This window comes from Tiliqua scincoides, chromosome 1 (assembly GCF_035046505.1).
Source record: "Tiliqua scincoides isolate rTilSci1 chromosome 1, rTilSci1.hap2, whole genome shotgun sequence".
Taxonomy (NCBI): Eukaryota; Metazoa; Chordata; class Lepidosauria; order Squamata; family Scincidae; genus Tiliqua; species Tiliqua scincoides.
The window spans coordinates 307,130,503-307,151,238 of NC_089821.1; the positions used below are offsets into that span (position 1 = coordinate 307,130,503).

The window sequence follows — 20,736 nt, forward strand, 5'->3', positions numbered from 1 at the left end:
AGGCTAACGAGTCCCATCTACCCGGTGGCTGTTTAGTCGCCTCTTACGACAAGTACAGCCAAACTGAGGACCTATTCTTATCCCCCAGCCCCCAGGGAAGAGATTTGGGGGAAAATATATTGCAATATAAAAATGCATTTATTTAGGTTAATATTGCACCTCCTCCTCCAGGATGCATCAGTCTTTCCATCCTCATTTCTCCTCACATTTGTCCTGTAAGGTAGATCAGGCCAAGGTCACAGAGTGAGTTTTATGGCTGAGTGAGGAGTGCAGCTTGAGTCTCTGCAGTCAAATCCAACCGCTCTGCACTTTTTCAGCCCACTTTCCTTCCTCCCTTTTGGTATCATGTCACAGACTTCCTGGACTTCCTTCCCTTGTAATTTACTCCTGCTTCCCACCTGCTTCCCACCTGCATATCGTATATCAAACCATTAGTCCAGAGTTGAATGCTGAGGCCTGTTTTTTGCTCTTTTTAAGGCACCTGGCAGCAAGGAGGTAGCTGTTGAAGCCATCCCACTCTCAAATAGCCTTAGTATCTGTGAGTGTCCAAGAATTGAATATTTACAAAAACAAGCCAGAATCAAGGGAGATTCTGAGGACCTATTCAGGCATGGTAAGATAAGAGACGTTACTCTAGATGTTTATGGATACAGCTGCAAAGTCACTTTGCAAAAGTCATGCAAATTATTATTATTATTATTATTATTATTATTATTATTATTATTATTATTATTATTATTATTATTATTATTATTATCAACAACAACAACAACAACAACAACAACAACAACAACAACAACAGTATTTATATGCAGCTTTTCAACTAAAGTTCACAAAGCGGTTTACAGAGAAAAATCAAATAACTAAATGGCTCCCTGTCCCAAAAGGGCTCACAATCTAAAAAGATGCAAATGAATACCAACAGACAGCCACTAGAACAGACAGTGCTGGGGTGAGGTGGGCCAGTTACTCTCCCCCTGCTAAAAAAAGGAGCACCCACTTGAAAAAGTGCCTCTTACCCAATTAGCAGGGGTTTTGCCCTTTTCAGGTAGGAAAAAAAACATAATTGTGGAAACACAGTTCAGATTGTTGCTGAGTTACTACTGTCACTTGCTCTTCACTGCCTCCCAGTAAGCCTCCCTGCTGGGCCCCCAGCTTACTTCTTGGGCGACAATCCATCTGCTTCTTCCCATGGGTTTGTTTTACAAATCCAGTAGCTACTCCTCCATCATCCAGTAAGCTAGCCTAGGGCCCAATGGGAAGATTTAACTGGACCTGGAAGTGCAGAAGGTTTAAGTCCTCCCTGCTGCTACTCATAGTTACAGTGACAGTGGTGGAGTTGCTGCCTGTAAGAACATAAGAACAGCCCCACTGGATCAGGCCATAGGCCCATCTAGTCCAGCTTCCTGTATCTCACAGCGGCCCACCAAATGCCCCAGGGAGCACACCAGATAATAAGAGACCTCATCCTGGTGCCCTCCCTTGCATCTGGCATTCTGACATAGCCCATTTCTAAAATCAGGAGGTTGCACATACGCATCATGGCTTGTAACCTGTAATGGATTTTTCCTCCAGAAGCTTGTCCAATCCCCTTTCAAAGGCGTCCAGGCCAGACGCCATCACCACATCCTGTGGCAAGGAGTTCCACAGACCAACCACACGCTGACTAAAGAAATATTTTCTTTTGTCTGTCCTAACTCTCCCAACACTCAATTTTAGCAGATGTCCCCTGGTTCTGGTGTTATGTGGGAGTGTAAAAAGCATCTCTCTATCCACTCTGTCCATCCCCTGCATAATTTTATATGTCTCAATCATGTCCCCCCTCAAAACACTAAAAGCAGGCTCTGGCAGCCCACCAAGCTGAGTGCAGATAGGCTTGCAGCCCAACAGCCATTTCAATGGCACCCTAAGGGCTCAGCATTTGCATGGGTGAAGTCATCAGAACCTGTTTGCACTTAAGCAGCTTCTGGCTATACACCTGCTCCCTGTTTCTGTGACACTGTGTAAAAAAAAAAAAGTCCTTGCAAGGTGACTTTAAGAAGTCTGTCCTGTCATTTTCATTTGGTGACTCTCTCATTTGACAAAGAACGTTATCAACCTTGGTTATAGCCTCCACCTTAAATTTTATAGTGGTTTGTTCTAAAAAAAAAAGTTATATCATGCCTTTATAATTCAGGGAGTTTTCAAGGTGGCTTTCATTCATCAACAAGAAGGTCACACATGAATCTACCTGTCCTCTAAGAGTATCTGATGAAGCCCTTTTGCCTGGACTCATGGGATGCTTAAGAGGGGCTCTTTGTTGTGCAGCCCTTGACCCAAGAAGTGTGGTTCTCCCCCTTGCCCCACCGCCAGCATTCTGTCATTATTTTAACTGTTTGCTGCTGACAAACATTAATTGATCTGTTGCCTAGTAATATATCATGTTCCATTCTGTACTTTTATGTTACCACTGGCTCAGTTCCCCTCGAAAGGCCAGAGGCTCATAACACCAGCTCCTATACAGACCATCATTGGCCTGAGGGTTTCTCTACTGTATTGTTCTTTTTAAAATATCATGAGCCATCTTGAGAATCTCTTTAGAGGCAAAGTGAAGAGAGACAGAGAGAGAAACTTTGGGTTTGATTTCTGCTTTTTTTCTGCATTGTATGCCTGCGTCTTTGCTGGATAAATTGTTTTTCAGTCTTTGTTATGTAAGCCAACTTGAGCACTTTTATTTGGGAGGTGAAAAGGCAGGATATAAATGTTTCAACCAATAATCATTTTATAGATAATTAAAAAATATACAGCCACCAACAGTACAAGTAACAGTTAAGCAGCAAAAACAAAACAGGCAGAACTCAAAAGCAGCATCAGCAGCACAGATGAGAGACTGAGTGCCTGGGCAATTAAAATGATCTTGGTTTGGCACCTTAAGTTCATCAAGCTGGGTGCCAGGGGAACAGCCCTGCGGTGGGCATTCCATAAAAAGTGGGGTGGTCCTTTCCCCAGCTGCCAGCCTCCTAACCTCGGGAGCCTAACCTCCGGAACCTAACCTCCTAACCTTGGAGAAAGGCCTTTAATGATTATCTTGATACAAAGGAGCAGGAAGTTCTTTAGGCTTGCATTGTTCACTCATTACTTGAGTCATGAACATTTAATTGAGAATTAATTGTGTTATGCAATAAATAAGACTCTCTTTTCTCAGGAAAACTCATAATTGCAAAAGTCTTTCTTGGACACAGTGCTTTAGCTCATGAGTCATATCCAATTGAGCAAGAATACTATCCTGAAACCGATTCGGTGTACAGAATTCGCCATGTCTTCCAAAACTTTGCCTGTACATCTGATGACAAGACTGTGGACCAGCAAGGGAAACCAAGGCGTGAGTTGGTTTTTCTAACTTGAGTTACTTTTATGCTTCTAGAGCAGCGTTTTTCAACCGATGTCCCGCGGCACACTAGTGTGCCGCAGGGCCGGAGGAGGCAGGCAGCAGCCACCGGTGGAGAAGCGGTTGCTTTGGTTGCTTTGACCCTCAGGCAGCAGGCGAAAAAGGAGCTGAGCAAGAAGAAGGCTGAAACCCGATCCTCATTTACCTGGGAGTAAGCCCCGTAGACTATTATGGGGTTTACTTCTGAGTAGACACGCCTAGGATTGGGTATCAAATCCATTGTTTGATTGGGCAGTGAGAGAAGCCTGGAGGAGGTCTGGGCAGAGTGAGAAGGAGCCTGGGGCAGGCAAGCAGGTAGGAAGCCAGCCAGTCTGCTGAGGCCAGCAGCCTAAGAATGGACTGGCCTTTGAAGTACCTTCTCCTTGCCACAGTTACCTGCAGCTCCCTAACGCAACCCTCCCTGCCTTGCCTTTGCCTTTGGGAGGAAAGGTGCTGGGCCACAATCCTACCCACACTTCCTGGGAGTAAGCCCCATTGACTATAATGGGACTTCCTTCTGAGTAGACATGCCTGGGCTGGGCTCTCAGGATCCTTTCCTAGCCCCACTTTCTTGGGAGTAAGCTCAATTGACTATAATGGGACCTACTTCTGAGTAGACAGGCATAGGATTGGGCTTTTGGTCACACTTTTTTTCTGAAATACAGGAGCAGGCAATGGGGGGGGAGAATGTGAGGCAAGTGATTCTGGACTTTTGGAAGGTGCAGACAAGAGAGGAGAGGGACAGTAGGAGAGGTGCTAACTGCAATTATGAGATGGGGGAATGTGCTGTGGGAGGGGGTGGGGTGGGGGAGAGGAGGAGAGAGAAGTGCCAATTGCCTGCTCCTGTATTTGAGAAAAAAGAAAGCAACCAAAAGCCCAATCCTAGGCATGTCTACTCAGAAGTAAGTCCCACAGGCACATTCCCCCCCCCCCCCAGTCTTTGGCTGCAATCCTAACCGCACTTTCCTGAGAGTAAGCCCTATTGAACAAAATAAGACTTACTTGTGAGTAGACCTGGTTAGGAGTATGCCCTTTGTCATGTAATGATTTAATTGTATTAATTATATTAATTAAAAATTAATTGTAATGTAGTGATTTAATGTAAGTAAAAAACTAGGAGTGTGCCTCGACAATTTTAGTGCCTTGACAGTGTGATGTGAGCTGAAAAAGGTTGAAAATGGCTGTTCTGGAGTGTCATCAGGGAAAGCCAGTTCTGGTGTTCCTCACAAGGTGTCAGGGGAGTCTGTCATATCATAACACCTGGAACATAACCTCAGATTACGGGCAGAACTAAATTGCAGGGATAGCAAGGGACTGTGGCTATGCTGGTGGCCAACTAAGGCCTCTTAACCCTATTGAATTTATCCTACCCAATGTATTTTAGAAGGCAAACACTCAGGACAAAATACTAAGGAGAATGTGATAGAAGGAAGCGTCCAACCTCCTGAATCGCAGAGTTGAGCTGCATGGTTCAAAAAGGAGGGCAAAATGGCTGCCTCTTCCAGTCCCTTCCAAGAATGGTGATTTACATGTGGACACCAGTGCAAGCCATGAATGGGGAAAGTTATCTCTCCAAATGCTAATTCCCAGAAGTGAAACTCCAAGGGATGACAAGTGTCCCAAAACTGATGATAAAATCAAAGTTTCCAAGAACCAATTTAAGGCCCAATCCTATCCAACTTTCCGGCTCTGGTGTAGCCACAATGCAGCCCCTTGGTAAGGGAACACATGTTCCCATACCTTAAGAAGGCCCCAGTTACTGCTCCTCCACCACGTGATACAGAGTACATCCCATGGGCTCAACTGCACCAGCACTGGAAAATTGGATAGGATTAGGTCCTCAGGAGCCTATTTTTCATTTACTTGGAAGAGTTTTCAGGATGCAAGGAATAAACATCACAGGCAGTGCAATCTAAACAAGAAAATCCCTTGAGCTCAGTTAAATAGAAGCCTGCATGTACGAAGGCAAAATACTTCTGAATGCTGTGTGCTGGGGTCTGACAACAGCAGTTTCCTATGATCTTGGTCTGATCCAGTAAAATAATTCTTGATGCTCATGCTATGAAATACCTCTGAAGAACCACAGAGCTCTGGTGAAGGTCTCCTTGATGGGTAATTAGTCATTTGGCCCAGTGCAGTTCATCTTCATTATGTGTCTCAGAAGTTATGATTTGTAAATTCTTCAAATGTTGGTGGAAACTTACATTGGGGCAACGGTTCTCTTATAGACTCCCAGTTCTGGTAGTAAAAAAAAAAAAAACAAAAACTCTTCTTACAAGTTTCTACATTCTGCAGTTAAAACCTTATTGTAAGAATCTGAGAGCACAACTGCAAATTCTTGAAGCAACAATTGCAAATTCCTGAAGCAACAAAAATCACCAAAGAACTTCAGGGCAGGCACTTTCTCAAGCACAGAAAAACAGAAACTGCTTTTATCACCTCAGGAAGTCATAAAGCATGAGTAACCACTAGAGGGAGCTCCAACCACACATGTTACCTCTGCACTTCTCAGAAATAGATTTTTTGAATTTTGCCTGCACAAGCGCATGTTCTGACCCGAGGCTACAGAAGGAGGAGGAAGGTTGTGCTAGAGACTGTTAGGAAAAGGATTGAAAATAAAACCGCCAGTAAACAAGGCGTCAGTGGCAACACTAGGGTTTCCGTCACCTGATGTGGGAGGCCAGTGCTTCACCCCTATGACGAACCTCCTCCCAGCAGTGGGTGGGGCAATACCTTGGGTGGTTGGCGTGGTGATGTTCCATTGTCCTGCTCCTGCTCGGTTTTTTTTTGGCTATAACTGTTGATAGAATAGAGATATTTCAATGTGATTTTTTTCATCGCATTGTTCATGAAATTACACATCGGTTGATATATAACACGATGGTATTATTCAAAAAAACCAAGATTTTAGGAATTTTAGCCAGTAGTAGTGGTGCTACCCTTCCTGTGCGTGTCGCCCGGTGTGACCTGCACCCCCCTAGCATTGCCACTGTCTCTTGTTTTCAACCAATTTCTCTTTGTGTGTGTGTATACATAAGAAATATCTCCTCCTGAGTTCAGTTGGACTTACTCCCAAGTAAATAGAGCAAGTCCTTACTTGAAATAATTTCATTATAAAGTTTGTACATTCCCCCCATGTCTGCATGTGTTTTCTCCGGCCTAGAAAGCTCAGTGTTTAATAGTAGATGTGCTTGGGGTCTTTATTTAGAAGTTTGGTGATAGTTCTATAACCAGAAATATGCTGTAGAAATTTAACTCTTGTTTACATATATCAGTTAGCCTCTGGCAAAACTGGTTTCATGATAAGTGCTTTCATGATAAGTGGTTTCATGATAAGTGCACTGGGCTGTAGGGCTGTGGGCTTTTACTTACACTGTTGCAGGTGGTGCAGGGAGTCCTACGCAGCGCTCCACTTCCGGTTTCCAGGAGATGCTTTGTGATCACTTGTTTTGAACATTCCAAACCTCGGGGAGCCCCGGGAGGGCTGCGTGGGGCCCCCTGCACCTCCTGCAATGTCCTGCAGCCCAGTGTGAGTAAAAGCACCCCCTCTTCCTCCCCTTAGCGATGTAATCCTGGGGATCGCATCACTGCCTTTGCTCCTCCCCTGCAAAAACTTACTTAGGGAATAAATCTCCCTAAAAATTTGAGAAACATGCTGTAGAATATGCAGGAGCAAATTGTCATGAAAGATCTATCAATGGCAGTTAGCTACAATTGCTGAATGGAACTTCTGAATACCAGGTCCTGGATATGAATGATAGGGAAGGACTGGTACCTTCATGTCTTGCTTTTGGGCTTCTTGGAGACCCCTGATTGGCCACTGTAGGGAAAAAAACTGACTTGAAAGGGCTCTTATTATGTTCTTCTAGCAGTCTAATGCTACCTTTCTGTCCTTTTTTTTCAGCTCCAGAAACATGTTCCCTGGAGTACAGGAACTGTGACTGCAGCCTTCGACAGTGTGAGTGGTTTGTGTTTGATCGCGAGCTGGTTTTGCCAGAGTACGTCGTTGAGTTTGAGTACATCACATTGGTACGGATCTCCCATTTGCTAGCACCATGTCCCGCGCTATGCACTTGTGCAGACTTGCTTTTCAGTTGTGCTAACAGCAGCTTCCCTCATAGGTTACTGGGATGCTTGCTGCCGTCCTACTGTGTAGAGATGACATGTTCAGATGAAACACAAAGGTGCGAAAGGAGACTGATACCCAAAAGCCCCAGATGGAATGCTGGGGAAATCATTTCCACCCCTTTAAGAAAGAATTGGGAATGTTGGTGATCTCCAAAGCTGGAAACAGATATTAGAGTTTCCATAGAACTGAAAGCAGTGAAAAGAGAGGGGCCAGCACATGCATTTAATATTGTGTGTGCTTTGGCTCTCAGAAATTACTGTCTGTCTTCAGCTTGAAACATTGTTGTCTGCTTTAAAAAAAAATTAATTTCTTGATTTCTCTTGTCTTTTAAAATGCACATGAAAGGCAACTAAGAAGATCAAATCAACAGAAAATGTCTGATTTTTGTAGTCTGTAGTAAGCTGTTTTTGCAGCTGTTCTCAAAGTGACCATGGTCACGGCACCCTCCTTTCATGGCAGCCTTTTCTTCCCAGCTGTCCCAGGTGCTGCTGTCTTGAATTGCACAAGATCTCGCGTGATCCAAGATGGTGCACCAATGCTGGGAGAGCTGGAAAGAAGAAGCTGCCAGGATCACTCTGTGGTGCCCCTGTGATTTCGCCCCAGTGCCCTCAGGTGCCGTGGCACACAGTTTGGGAACCACTGAATTACTGCATGGTTAGAGGCAGTATGAATCCCGCCTGGGAGAAGTGGGGAGGGGGGAATGCAGCTCAATTTTGATTTGTAGAGCATTTGAAACTGAGTACTATTGTTAACTTTTGGGAAATGAATGAGTCACAGGGTGCAATCCTAACCGGCACTTATGCCAGCATAGGAGCCTCGGGAGGGTCGCAAACGTGCCGTAAAGCACGTTTCGCCTCTGTGGGAGGAAGCTGCGTTGGCGCATCTAGATGCGCCGATGCATGGAGGCCAGCAGAAGCCTCCACAGTGGCTTCCTTCCCGCCGCTTGTGCCAGTGCACCCGCGCTGACACAAGCGGTGAGGGTAGGCATGGGGGGTGGGGAGGAGGTGGGAGGGGGCATTTCTGGGAGGGGGGAGGGCGAGCAATGGGCGGCCCCGGGGGCGGGCGCGTAGGGAGCCAGAGGTGGGGCTTGGAACTGGCTGTTATGCCAGATCCGAATCCCTGTCCCCGGGGAGAACGGAGTGGCTTCAAGCTACTCAGCTCTCCTCGGACTTGCACCACCTCCAGAGGTGGCACAGGACCGAGGAGACCAATTGGGGCGTGCAGCCCTTACCCAGGGGTAAGGGGAAGAGCTCCCCCTTGCCTCTGGCTGAGCCGGTACAGCCAACAAACCTGCGTTGGATGCAGCACAATCCTCCTGGCTTGCCTGCTCCAGCGCAGGTTTGGATTGCGCCCGCAGTCTCAAAAGCAAATCTGTCTGCCTTGTCTGTAACAAACAATTGAAAAGAGAAACTGTTGGGTCTTTCATGTAGGTGAAAGTGGAGCCTCTGTTCTCCTCTCTCAGTAATGTAGTTGGGGAAGAAGGAAGGAGAAATTCAGCAGGCTTTGTGTTGTCTCGAGATCTGCAACACGATGATGAAGTTTTAAGCATGGAGCCTCCAATCAAACCTAAGCCCAAAATAATTTGCTTGGATGAAAAAACTGTATTAGCTGTTGCCAAGGCCAACGTTTACAGTCAGATAATGGTGAGAATCCTCTTCATCCTCTCTTGTTATATTAATACACTATTGCAGAATCAGGATTTTTCATTATACAGAATTTGATTGTCTGCAGTGTTCTTTAAATTTCAGCATAGGGCACACCACCCTGCTTGCACTGCTCCTATTTAAATATTGCCACATCATTTTTATGTCAGTTACCAAAAGAAAATTGTGTTCATTATTGATCAGTTAAATTTACATATGAATAGACTATTTTGCAGCAGAAGTATGCTTTAGTTGTTGTCAGAAGATGTCGACAGCATCCTCAAAGAGGATTATCTGTGGGAGAAGGCGGAATGCCTCCCTCTGATACAGGGAGAATCTGTCGCTTTTTTAGAACTACTGTATTTGCATTAAAATAACCTTTTAAAAATTGCTGCTCATTTAATTGAGGGCACGTTTTTATTTGTTCACAAGGTTTTACAATCAATTACTCTATCAATTGCTTGTTAAATATTGCAGCTGTAATCTTTATTAGTGTTTTTTTTTTTAAGAAATCACTTTAAATGTTTCTTGCATCATGGTTGGGCGTTCAGCGGATGTCTCAGTTTTTATTTTATTTTATTTGCAACTGTTTTCACATATTTTGCCCCTTCTTTTAATTTTTCTTAGTGTTGTTTTTGGCTCCACTTGTTTTTGTTGTGGTTTAATAGTTGTGTTGGTCTACTGCTTTTGCTGTTACAGGTTTTTATGACCTATTAATGCTGCTGCTGCTGTTCCTTAATCCTGGATGTGTTATTTCTTTTTGAGATTTCTGAAGAAACGATGGATTGCTTGGCTGTTTCTCAAGCAGTCACCCTTGGGTGCCTTCCAGGAGATTGTTGGCTCATCAGTACCTGGAACAAATGAACAATTTTTCACTTCACTTTCAACATAGGTTCTGAATCTACATGGGAACAGGCTGAGCAAGCTCCGAGACATCTCCAAGCTCATTGGGCTGCGCAAACTCATCATCAGTTTTAACGAGTTCACTTGTCTAGATGATGTTTATCACTTGGTAAGGGAAAAGTATCCATGCTCTGAGGCAGGGGGTGGGTGTATTCCTGATAAACAATCCTTTGGTTTCCTCAAGGAGTGTATAGTTTTTTTTATAGCCCACCCTTTGCAAAAGGCTTGTGGCAGGTAACAACTGTTACGCTGCACATGCTGGATCTTGTCTGATCTCGGAAGCTAAGCAGGCTCAGGCTTGGTTAGTACTTGGATGGGAGACCGCCTGGGAATACTGGGTGCTGTAGGCTTATACCATAGTCTTTCGAGACTGAAGGTTGCCAACCAGGTAGCAACAAGCTGTCATGTGCAAGGAAGAACATAAGTAGAGCCCTCCTGGATCAGGCTGCTGATGTATCTAGTTCAGCAGTTCCTAGTTGATGGGGGAAAACTGCAGAAGCTCTGTTGAACACAGGGCTTTGCAGAATGTGGCTATCATCTGTATCTGTTTAAGCTTTTTATACACCTTTATTGAAATCCACTGTATTGTAATTGTAGATGTTTGTATTGTATTGTTGGAATTGTAATTCTGTTAATTATACAGTTTCTTCACTGTATAATTCCTTCGCTGCGTAATACTCACGTTTAATACTGCACTGCAGCCAAACCTGGAGTACTTTGATGCCAGCCATAACCATGTGATCACCCTTGAGGGCATCAGAGGCCTAAACAAATTGAAGTACTTGGACCTGAGCTGGAACCAGCTGAAAAAATTAGGAGAAGAAATCAACATCTTACGGAAGCATACACCAACTGTGCTCAGTCTGGACATCAGGCATAACCCCTGGCATAAGGTACAGTTAAGAGTTCCTCAGCCTCACTGCCACAGTAACTAACTAGTGGGTATCTGCTGCTGTTCCCATCATTACTTTTGCTATATTAGTTGTACTACCACTACTTACTGGCACTACTGCTGCCTACAATATTAATTTGTACTAACATTATTATGATTTACTCTACACTCATTCACGCTACTAATGCCATCCTCTCCCACTAATGCTAAGACTGCCAAAGCTGTGATAGTTGTACTACCACTACTTAGCAGCACTACTAGTGCCCCTGCTAATACTACTGCTACTACTTCCACCCACTTCTATTTCTACAATTGCTTCCATAGTAATACTCCTACTACTATGCCTGCTACTACTCTCACTGCCCACTACTACAGATAGTAGGGATGGTATGACATGGAATAAGAAGGATGTTTTCAATCTTCTGAAATCAGGAGTGGACTTGATTTCATAAGCAGGTGTCTAATACTTTGAGTGTGACAACCACCATCATCCCTCCAGCCTGGGTAATTGGAGGAATATTCACCGCCTGGGGGAGAGCCACTGGTATCCTTCGAGGTGAACTTCACTTCACACCCCCCTCCCACCTTGGTAAACAGAAAGGTCTTAAGAAAGTAACTATGAATAGGCCTGACAGACTGTGCTGGGGAGAGGGGCACTGTACCTTACCACTGACCCACTGAAAAGTTCTGTAAGATAGAAAATTTATGCCATTCTGTTCTCGTTTTTCCCCAAGCCAGCCTCTGTGCGTTTGAGTGTGATCGGTCAACTGAAGGCTCTGACACATCTAGATGGTGTCCTGATTACTGAACAAGAGGCAGCAACTGCTGTTGAGTTTATGGCAAGCTCGAAAATCACTCAGGTTTGGCATCATAAGAAACTTTCTCTTGGTCCTAATTTTAATCACATTAATCATAGTTAAGTTATCAGATTTAGACTACGAGATATTATCTGTGTGTTTTTTAAAGAGAGTAGATGACAGCTGTAGAGTGCTTGATTCCTCAGTTTGATTCCTCCTTTCCTACCTGGCAGTGGTAAAAAGTGACTGTGTTTTGTTGTTGGAGTTGTCTCCATTCAGGGCCTGCTTTTTCTCATACAGTATTAACGCTTCCCTGCTCCTTGCAATATCGCAGTTCTCCCTGTGCCCAGTTAGCCTTGGCCGTGGCAACTGCTTTCTTCATCCTCCCTGGATGAACATGCGGCCTCTCCGGGCCTTGAACACCTCTGGACATGACTAGAGGGTGCCTCTGGTCATGTCGGGAGATCTGGCGTGCTCTGACCCGCAGATTTGTTTATCCACAGGCTTTGGCGTCTGCGGGGATTCCACGAATGAAACCCCCACGGATGCTGAGGCACAAGTCTGTTGTCCTAAGCAGAGCCTCAAGAGGTGAAGAGACTTAAAAAAAAATCTCATAGATATTATAGAAAACAGCATTTCATTTCCAGAATATAACAGTCCAGAAATGAATGAAAAAAGTTAGCTCTAATAAGGGAAAGACGAGTGTCTTCTCTCCTAAGAGATAAAAATTACAAAATGTCTCATTGAACAGTTTGATTGACAGCCCAATCCTATGTACAGCAACTCCCTGTGTGGTGATGCAGCAATACCAATGTGGCTTCCCCTGTATCCCACAGGGCAGTTTTGGCATGTTGAGGTCTCTTCAGGGGAAGGGAACGTTTGTTCCCTTGCCCTGGGGTAACACCCGGCAGTGACCTTGGGTCAACTCGGACCTGCGCCGCCCATCTGCGTTGACCCATGAAGACAGATCAGACCCAGGAAGGGAGTTAGGACTTGGCAGGCACTGCTGCTGCCCAACCTGCCTTCTTCCAGGGGCTGATCTCCTCCTCCCCACCCTTTCGCCTCCCATTCCACCTACACCTGCCCGGTTCCACCTACTTTCTGTCTCCCTCCCAACCCCTGCATGAACTTACCAGTGGTCACCCCTGCAAGAACTTATTGGTGGCAGCAGGCATCTAGTTCCCAGTGTCATGCGAACCCAACTGCTTGCCACTTACGGCAGCTGCAAGGCTGTGCTCGAGGGCACTGGAACATTTGCAACAGTCATAAATCTGTTTACACACCAGAACGCCAGAAGTTTTTTTGTTTTGTTTTGTGGTTGTTTTTTTTTGCCAGGCGTCTCTGCTGGAATATTCCAGAACTGATAAAGAGAAATTGCGTGTGCTTGGTGTCCTGCCTTATGCCAAAATTGTGAGCCAGATTAGCAGGAACAAGGTGAATGAGTTTCAGAGCAACTGGCCTTCTATGGTAAGGAGAATCTGATCAAATATCTTGCATTTATTATTCAGTTACGATACCTTGCTTGTCTGTTTACTTTCTAGATTACATTCTGTTTGCAACAGAGTTTGTGGAGATTACAGACTGTTTAATTACCTTGATGAAGATAATTTTTATCAAAACATATTGAACAGAGCAAGCTAATATTTTGTGCCCCTTATAGGTTTACCTCTCCCTGCAGTGGTGCTTTTCCTCCCCCTTCTCCCACGGTATTTTAGCCTGACCTCTCTCAAAGATTGTTGGAAAGATGAATTGGGGTAATTCCATGTCTGTTGCAGCAAGCTCTTGTTGATGGGAATGGCAAGATATTAGAGAGAAATTTTAAAGTTCAAAACTTTGTATATTCTCATTACAGAGATAAAAGAAGCATTAGGCAGATTATGAACAAAAAAACTTTAACATCTACTCAAAAAATGATAGTTATATTCTTTAGCAGGACTGAATTCAAGAACTCAGCTTCAGGGTAAACAGCTTGTGAATACGGCCCCAGGAGAGTTCACAGCTCAGTGACAGAGCGCATGCTGAAGGCCCTAAGTTCAGCCCTCCCAGTACTGCTCCCAGGAAGGATGGGGCAGATGAGCAAATAGAGGCCAGGGGCAAAGATGCAGATTTAAGGGCAGCACCTGGGAATTGCGTGGTTCTTTTGTGGGGCCCCTGAAGGGATCTCTGGGAGCCCCAAGGCTCCAAGAAGCACCCTCTGAGAAACACTGCCCTAGATGGATCAAAAGTCTGATTTCATACGCTTTATATGTGAATGGTATAAAGGAGCTGCCTTACGCCCAGGCAGGGCAATGGTCCCTTTAATCTAGGGATGAGCAGCCTCTCTCCAGTTTCTCAGAACAAAGCTGGTCAAGCTGATGTCAATGCAGTGCACCTGGGCAATATTCTTGCTTGCTGTCTTGACCACCCACAATTTATAGTGCGTTCTGTAAGATAAACCCTTTGAACAACGCCATCTAGGAAGCTCCTCGGGCACCCTGACCTATCATAATCTGTGTTGTGACCCATCATCCAGAATCATGTTAATCTGCCAAGCAGAAAAGGTTAAAAGCTCCTCTGTCAGTTCAATTTGTTGGGTGGTGCGTAGCATAGCTAGAGGAAAACACATTTGCGCAGAGCATTCTGTTCATCATGCATTAGGAGAAGTACATTCATAGAAACGGCCACAAGAAGCAGCATTTCAGCTGATGGTGTCGGCATTACTGGGCAGCATCAATATTAAAGGTAATTTGTATTGGGACAGGACACATTTGTGTAGAATCAAAGTTGTGTCACAATTGGAAGCAAAGGCAAAGGACCTTGTTGACAGCATTTTTGAGTAGTTTCAGAGAGAGAAGTTCAAATCCCTCCCACCCCAGTTACTTATAACTGGATAACCCTTTGCATTATCTCTCAGCCTCAGTTTCTCCCCAACACAAAATGGGAATCGTAGGACACCTTGTTATTTCAAGGTGTACAAAGGATCTGTCTATAGAGGCAAAGTAGGCAGTACAGTTTACACAACATGCATTTATTACTCTTTTGCACAAAATCTAAACTTCTTGCCATTTCCTCATAAATTGGACAGCACAGGTCTGTGTGTGACCTGGTGCTCTGACTCGGAACACTGGTGGTGACACGAAGCTCCCACTAGCTCCCATAACCCCCATTCAGACACAGCAGCATTGGGACAGGAGTAAGAAATGCAATGGTAGCTCTAAACTTTACCGTTTTGGGCAGGGGACCGAAATAATGTAATCGCTGAATGTTTGGTTTGCTGAGTTCCTATAAGTAGCTGCACAGAGCCTGGCTTGGCAGGTGAAGCCTCTCACCCCATTTGCTGTGCACTGGACAGGGAGCTACCTGTCAGAGGCTTACAGAATCAGAACCCTTAGCCTAAACCCTTAGTCTGAAAGAGCAGGGACATTCTTTTTTTTTAATGTATATTAGGTTGGCTGACTGTGCATTGGTCACAACCCCAGTATTTCTTAAACTAGACCTCTACCATTAGCAACCCACAAAGCCTAACACAGTCCAAGGATTGTTCAGCTGCCTGGGTCACAGTTGTGCATACCTACGTAAGTTAAATCCCCATAGCTCCATGTGACCCCTCAGTGCAAGAATTAAGTCATGCAAACCCTCAGTTATTCATCCTTTCCTGTACCGTATCTGCATGGTGCTAATAACAGCAGTAAAACTTTTTTTCCCCCTTACAGATTACTGTGTTAGACCTAGATGGGCAGCACCTCAGCAAAATCAGCAATTTGGAAAAATTAGAGAATTTGCGATGGGCCTCTTTTAGCAACAATAATCTCACTAAAATAGAAGGGCTGGATTATTGCGTCAATCTGGAGGAGCTCACTGTGGATGGAAACTGCATCTCAAACCTTGACGGTAATGTGTTAGCACAGTGCATTCTGGTCCGTAGCCACAGGGTCCTGTGGGGACCCGGCCCTCTCAGAAACATTCCAGGCTCCTCCCTGAGTGCTTAGTTGTTCTGAGTGCAAAAAATTCTTTTACTTGCGGAACTATAAGGAAAAGTGTGTGACTGGTATTGTGCCAATTGTCCATGGGCAGCCCAAACCAATGCAGTCCGGCCAGCAGGGAACGTGCTGCATCCCGCGGGGGAGCTTCAGATTGTAACAGCCTCTTCGAGGTAAAGAAGCATTTGTTCCTTGGCCTTGGGGTAAGCCTATATATCTGGTGCCAGTCTGAGTGGATACAGGAAGGTGAATCAAGGCTGGGAAGGGAGTTAGAATGCTGCCAGTACCGCTCTTTCCTAGGCCTTGATCCACCTTCCTCTCTGTTCAACCCTACCCTGTATTCCCTCACCAGCAGCATAGCTGGAAAGAGTGCCACTCCAGGGCACACCTCACAGAGCTGCCCCCTGACCTGGGCTCCCCCTTACCTAACTCCTCTGAACGCAACCAGAGCTATGCTCCAGTAGCATCTGGAGGGTGTTTGAAGGCCTAGGGAAGCTGCATGTGACCTCCCCGGGCCTCAGAGTACATTCTGGCTGCAGAGCTCTGGTTGCGTTTGAAGCGGGGTAGTTGGGAGCAAGGTGCGCAGGACCCCGGGCTGCCACGTGGAGTCCTCTGAGCCCTGTGATCCCCACTTCCTGCCTCCTGTGATCCCCACCCCCTCTATACAACTGCCCCCACCTCCTACCTTCCTCTCAAACCCTGCACTAACTTGCTGGAGCTCTTTCTCCATCCACTGGCTCACAGACTGTGCCACTTGTGGAGGCCAAACCACGATGCATTTTATATCGTGCTTTGCGGCAGCCGCAAAGGACCTTACAATGTCAGAACACTAGTTTGGGCAATGTAAGGCCCTTGCTAATGAATGAGCCATGTCCACTTTTTATCTTCTAGTATTCTGGCCAGTGTGTACAAAGGGTCTGTGGTTACTAAATCTCAGTGGCTGAGCATAAACTTCTCAAGTTCAGTCCTTGGCATCTCCAGCTAAGGGTAAGGTAGCAGTTGATAGGAAAGGCCTGGAGGACTGCTGTCAATCAGAGTGGACCATATTGGTCTAGAAGATGGACCAATGGTCAGTCAGTCTGACTCGGCAGAAGGCAGCGTCCTGAGCTCCTATATGCTAGCTTCCTCAGTATTCCATACAAAATTCTGGAATGGCTTAGGAAATGGTTAAACAATGCAACCAGCTTCAAACTGACAAAGCATTAGGCCAGTGGTTCCCAAACTGTGAGCTATGGCTCCCTGGGGAGCCATGGAAACCAGCCAGGGGAACCCCAGAACTTTTTCACTCTACAATATATAGGATTGTAGCCCTAATAGGAAGCCATGGCCAGTCAAGTGGAATGACTAGTGGTCAAGGGAACCACCAGTCAAAAAAGTTTGGGAACCACTACACTTGGTCATTATTTTTATTTCCTAAAATTAGATATTATGTTTTTAATGTTAATGCACTTGCATAACTTTAAACACATTAGGCTACCTGTATTTGTCTTCTTTCAGTCCTACAATATCCTGCCCACTCTGGTTCCCTCATAACAAAATGTCTGTCTTTGGGTCTAGCTGCTTTGCAAACCCATGTGCCCTCAGGCATGTTGTTGGCAACCTTCAGTCTCGAAAGACTATGGTATCGCGCTCTGAATGGTGGTTCTGGAACAGCATCTATGGCTTATTTAAATAACCAGTGTTACTTTTCCTTCCCGAGGCATTTCAAAACTCTCCAGACTCATGCGGCTCAGCGCCAACAACAACCACCTCGCCAGCCTTGAGAGGAGCGTGTTTGATAACTTGTCACATCTTCATTATCTGTCTCTGGAGAACAACCGGATCACATCACTGGGGGGTTTGCAGAAGGCCTACGCCCTCATCGAGCTGTACATAAGCAACAACTATGTTTCCTCTAACCAAGAGATCTACCAGCTAAAGGTAAAGGCAGCTGCCTGAAAGCCTGAAGTTGGACTGGTGTAACATAGTGCGTAAGACCCACACATGGTGTGCTGGTGGACTTCCCTGATAGAACACCCAGTGTCCTTTTTTTAAAAGGTGGCCAGTGACAACATTCAGAAACCAGGGGAAGAACTTTGCAGTTTTTCAGGTGATTCTGCTGCTGACCTGAAAGTTGACATCCTTCAGCAGAGAAACTTCAAAGGGAGTGTGCAAAATTGCTGAGTTAGGATGTGGTGGGAAGTTTGATTCTGTTCATTGAAGCCTGAATCAAAGGGATGGTTTCCTATTCCATTTACAGATGTTAATTAATGTGGTTAGCCAAGGAAAATTGTATTCTCATTACTGCCACTGTAAATTATCACTCTGTTTATCTTAAATATTTAAGCTTTATCTAGAATTCTCACAGATGATTCACTTCTTGCTTTTTGTGGTCACTTGGCTCAGCACTTGCAATGTTTTTCACACCCTCATGTGTGTCCAACCAAGGGTAATACAAAAATGCACCTGAACTGAGGTCCACAAAAGCCTATATTTTCGTTTAACAAATGTGTAGGTTTTTTAAGTTGCCAGAAGCTCATTTGTTGTTTCGACTGAACCTGATGATTGCCTGACCTTGGGAAATCTAAGCCTTCTTTAAGGGGTTTAATTATCTCAGTACATAATCCAGTTACCTTGGGATTTCCTTTGCTTTTGAAATTGTTGAGTTAATTAAGAATTGACTGCCCTGTTCCTTCCTAGGGGCTGAACAATCTGATCATCCTGGACATGTATGGAAATCTAATTGTTTGGAAACAAGATAACTATCGGCTCTTTGTTGTTTACCATATTCCGTCTCTGAAGGCCTTAGACGGTGTTGCAGTAGTAAGTTGTTTCCTATACCTAGCGTTTGTTTAAACCTTTTATCTTATAGGTGAAGAGAACAATGTGTGCTCAGCAGGAAGTACAGGTGGAGTGACTTGAGCATTCAGCACTCCTAAATATCTAACTACAGCACAATCGGGAATTTCTCAGATCACACTCAGGGCCAGATTGGATGAGATTTTAGAATTCCATGACTGAATCAACCATCTATTTAAAGACCAGATGTGGGAAGGGGGTTGCATTAAGATTGCACTGCTAGGGGAAGGGGTTTCATCTTTTTCACCTGTTACGTTTAATAGTGAAAATTGCCCCTTCCTCCAAAGCTGCTGTTTGCCCCAATAGAGAAAACACAGATGTATACAATGTAGTTTTGGCCCTTACTTCCCAGGGTTGAGTTGGGAACCTCTTCGAAGTGGAGCCCTGTGATACTGGAATATGGTACAAATGGTACTAATTGTTCCTGGGCATATTGTGAGAAACATACCGAGGTGATAAAATATATCCATAAAAATCCTTCAGTCCTTTCTCATTGTAAGTGAATATGGGATGAAAGCCATTTCTGAAAGTGCACATTAGCCAATATAGGTTTTGCTTTGCTTTACAGAAGTGAGAAATGCAAAAACTGAATTCTCAGATGGCAAAGTGGCCATGATTCTTTTGACAAAGTAACTTGGTTTCAGAGTCCATTATTTACAAATGTTTAACTTGCATGAATGTTCCTAGAGTGACTTGCAAGTTACTTAAAGTTTTGTTGAGTTGTCCATTCATCAAGCTAGTCCATTAACTAACCAGCAGATTCCACCAGGCTCAAGACAAGACTCCACTTTGCAAGGCAAGTTTAGGGAAGGGTCACATCTCAGTTTAAGAACATTTGTTTTGCATACAGAAGGTCCCAGGTCCAGTCGATAGGGCGACTTCCTGTGTTCTTTAAACTGATCCCTGGGGGAAGGCCGACAGGAGCCGAGGGGCATCCGGTTCGGGACTCCTCATCCCTATGGGATGAGGATGGGGAGGTTAGAGAACAACAAGACAAAGGCAGGGTAGGAGAAGAAATTGGGAAAGGTAGGGTGATGGGATGTGATAGACGGTTTGGCACAATGAGAGGATGCGGGGACAAAGGAGCGAATAAGCAGCCCATCCTGGGGCATTCCGTGTATAAATGCTTTTATGCGAATGCCCGAAGTCTACGAGCAAAGGTGGGAGAACTGGAATGTCTGGTGACAAGGGAAAATATTGACATAGTGGGCATAACGGCAACCTGGTGGAATGCGGAGAATCAGTGGGATACCGCAATCCCGGGCTATAAACTCTACAGGAGGGACAGGCAGGGGCGTGTTGGAGGTGGGGTGGCCCTTTATGTTAAGGAAGGGATAGAATCCAGCAAAGTAGAGATTGAAGGTGGGTCCGACTCCACCGTAGAATCTCTGTAGGTTAAATTACCAGGCTTGTGCAGCAATGTAATACTGGGGGCGTGCTATCGTCCTCCAGACCAGAAATCTGATGGGGACCTTGAAATGAGGAAACAGATCAGGGAGGTGACAAGGAAGGACAGGGTTGTAATCATGGGGGACTTCAATTATCCTCATATTGACTGGGTCAATTTGTGTTCTGGTCACGATAAGGAAACCGGATTTCTTGACATGCTAAATGACTGTGGCTTAGATCAGCTAGTCACGGAGCCCACCAGAGGACAGGTGACTCTGGATTTAATTTTGTGCGGTATGCAGGACCTGGTTAGAGATGTAAACGTTACTGAGCCATTGGGGAACAGTGATCATGCTGCGATCCGTTTTGACGTGCACATTGGGGGAAGAATACCAGGCAAATCTCTAACAAAAACCCTTGACTTCCGACGGGCGGACTTCCCTCAAATGAGGAGGCTGGTTAGAAGGAGGTTGAAAGGGAGGGTAAAAAGAGTCCAGTCTCTCCAGAGTGCATGGAGGCTGCTTAAAACGACAGTAATAGAGGCCCAGCAGAGGTGTATACCGCAAAGAAAGAAGGGTTCCACTAAATCCAGGAGAGTGCCCGCATGGCTAACCAGCCAAGTTAGAGAGGCTGTGAAGGGCAAGGAAGCTTCCTTCCGTAAATGGAAGTCTTGCCCTAATGAGGAGAATAAAAAGGAACATAAACTGTGGCAAAAGAAATGTAAGAAGGTGATACGGGAGGCCAAGCGAGACTATGAGGAACGCATGGCCAGCAACATTA

General features: G+C 45.1%; 1 protein-coding gene across 1 annotated transcript in view; it reads left to right on the top strand.

The window, feature by feature from the left end:
* Positions 1-20,736, top strand: part of LRRC9 (leucine rich repeat containing 9) — a 64,201-nt gene that overhangs the window by 20,046 nt on the left and 23,419 nt on the right. Inside the window, 11 exon segments of the mRNA XM_066612364.1 lie at positions 500-613; positions 3,185-3,361; positions 7,317-7,435; positions 8,966-9,178; positions 10,071-10,190; positions 10,783-10,974; positions 11,708-11,833; positions 13,106-13,237; positions 15,463-15,640; positions 17,429-17,649; positions 18,409-18,531. Coding sequence (XP_066468461.1) covers positions 500-613; positions 3,185-3,361; positions 7,317-7,435; positions 8,966-9,178; positions 10,071-10,190; positions 10,783-10,974; positions 11,708-11,833; positions 13,106-13,237; positions 15,463-15,640; positions 17,429-17,649; positions 18,409-18,531 — 1,715 coding nt within the window.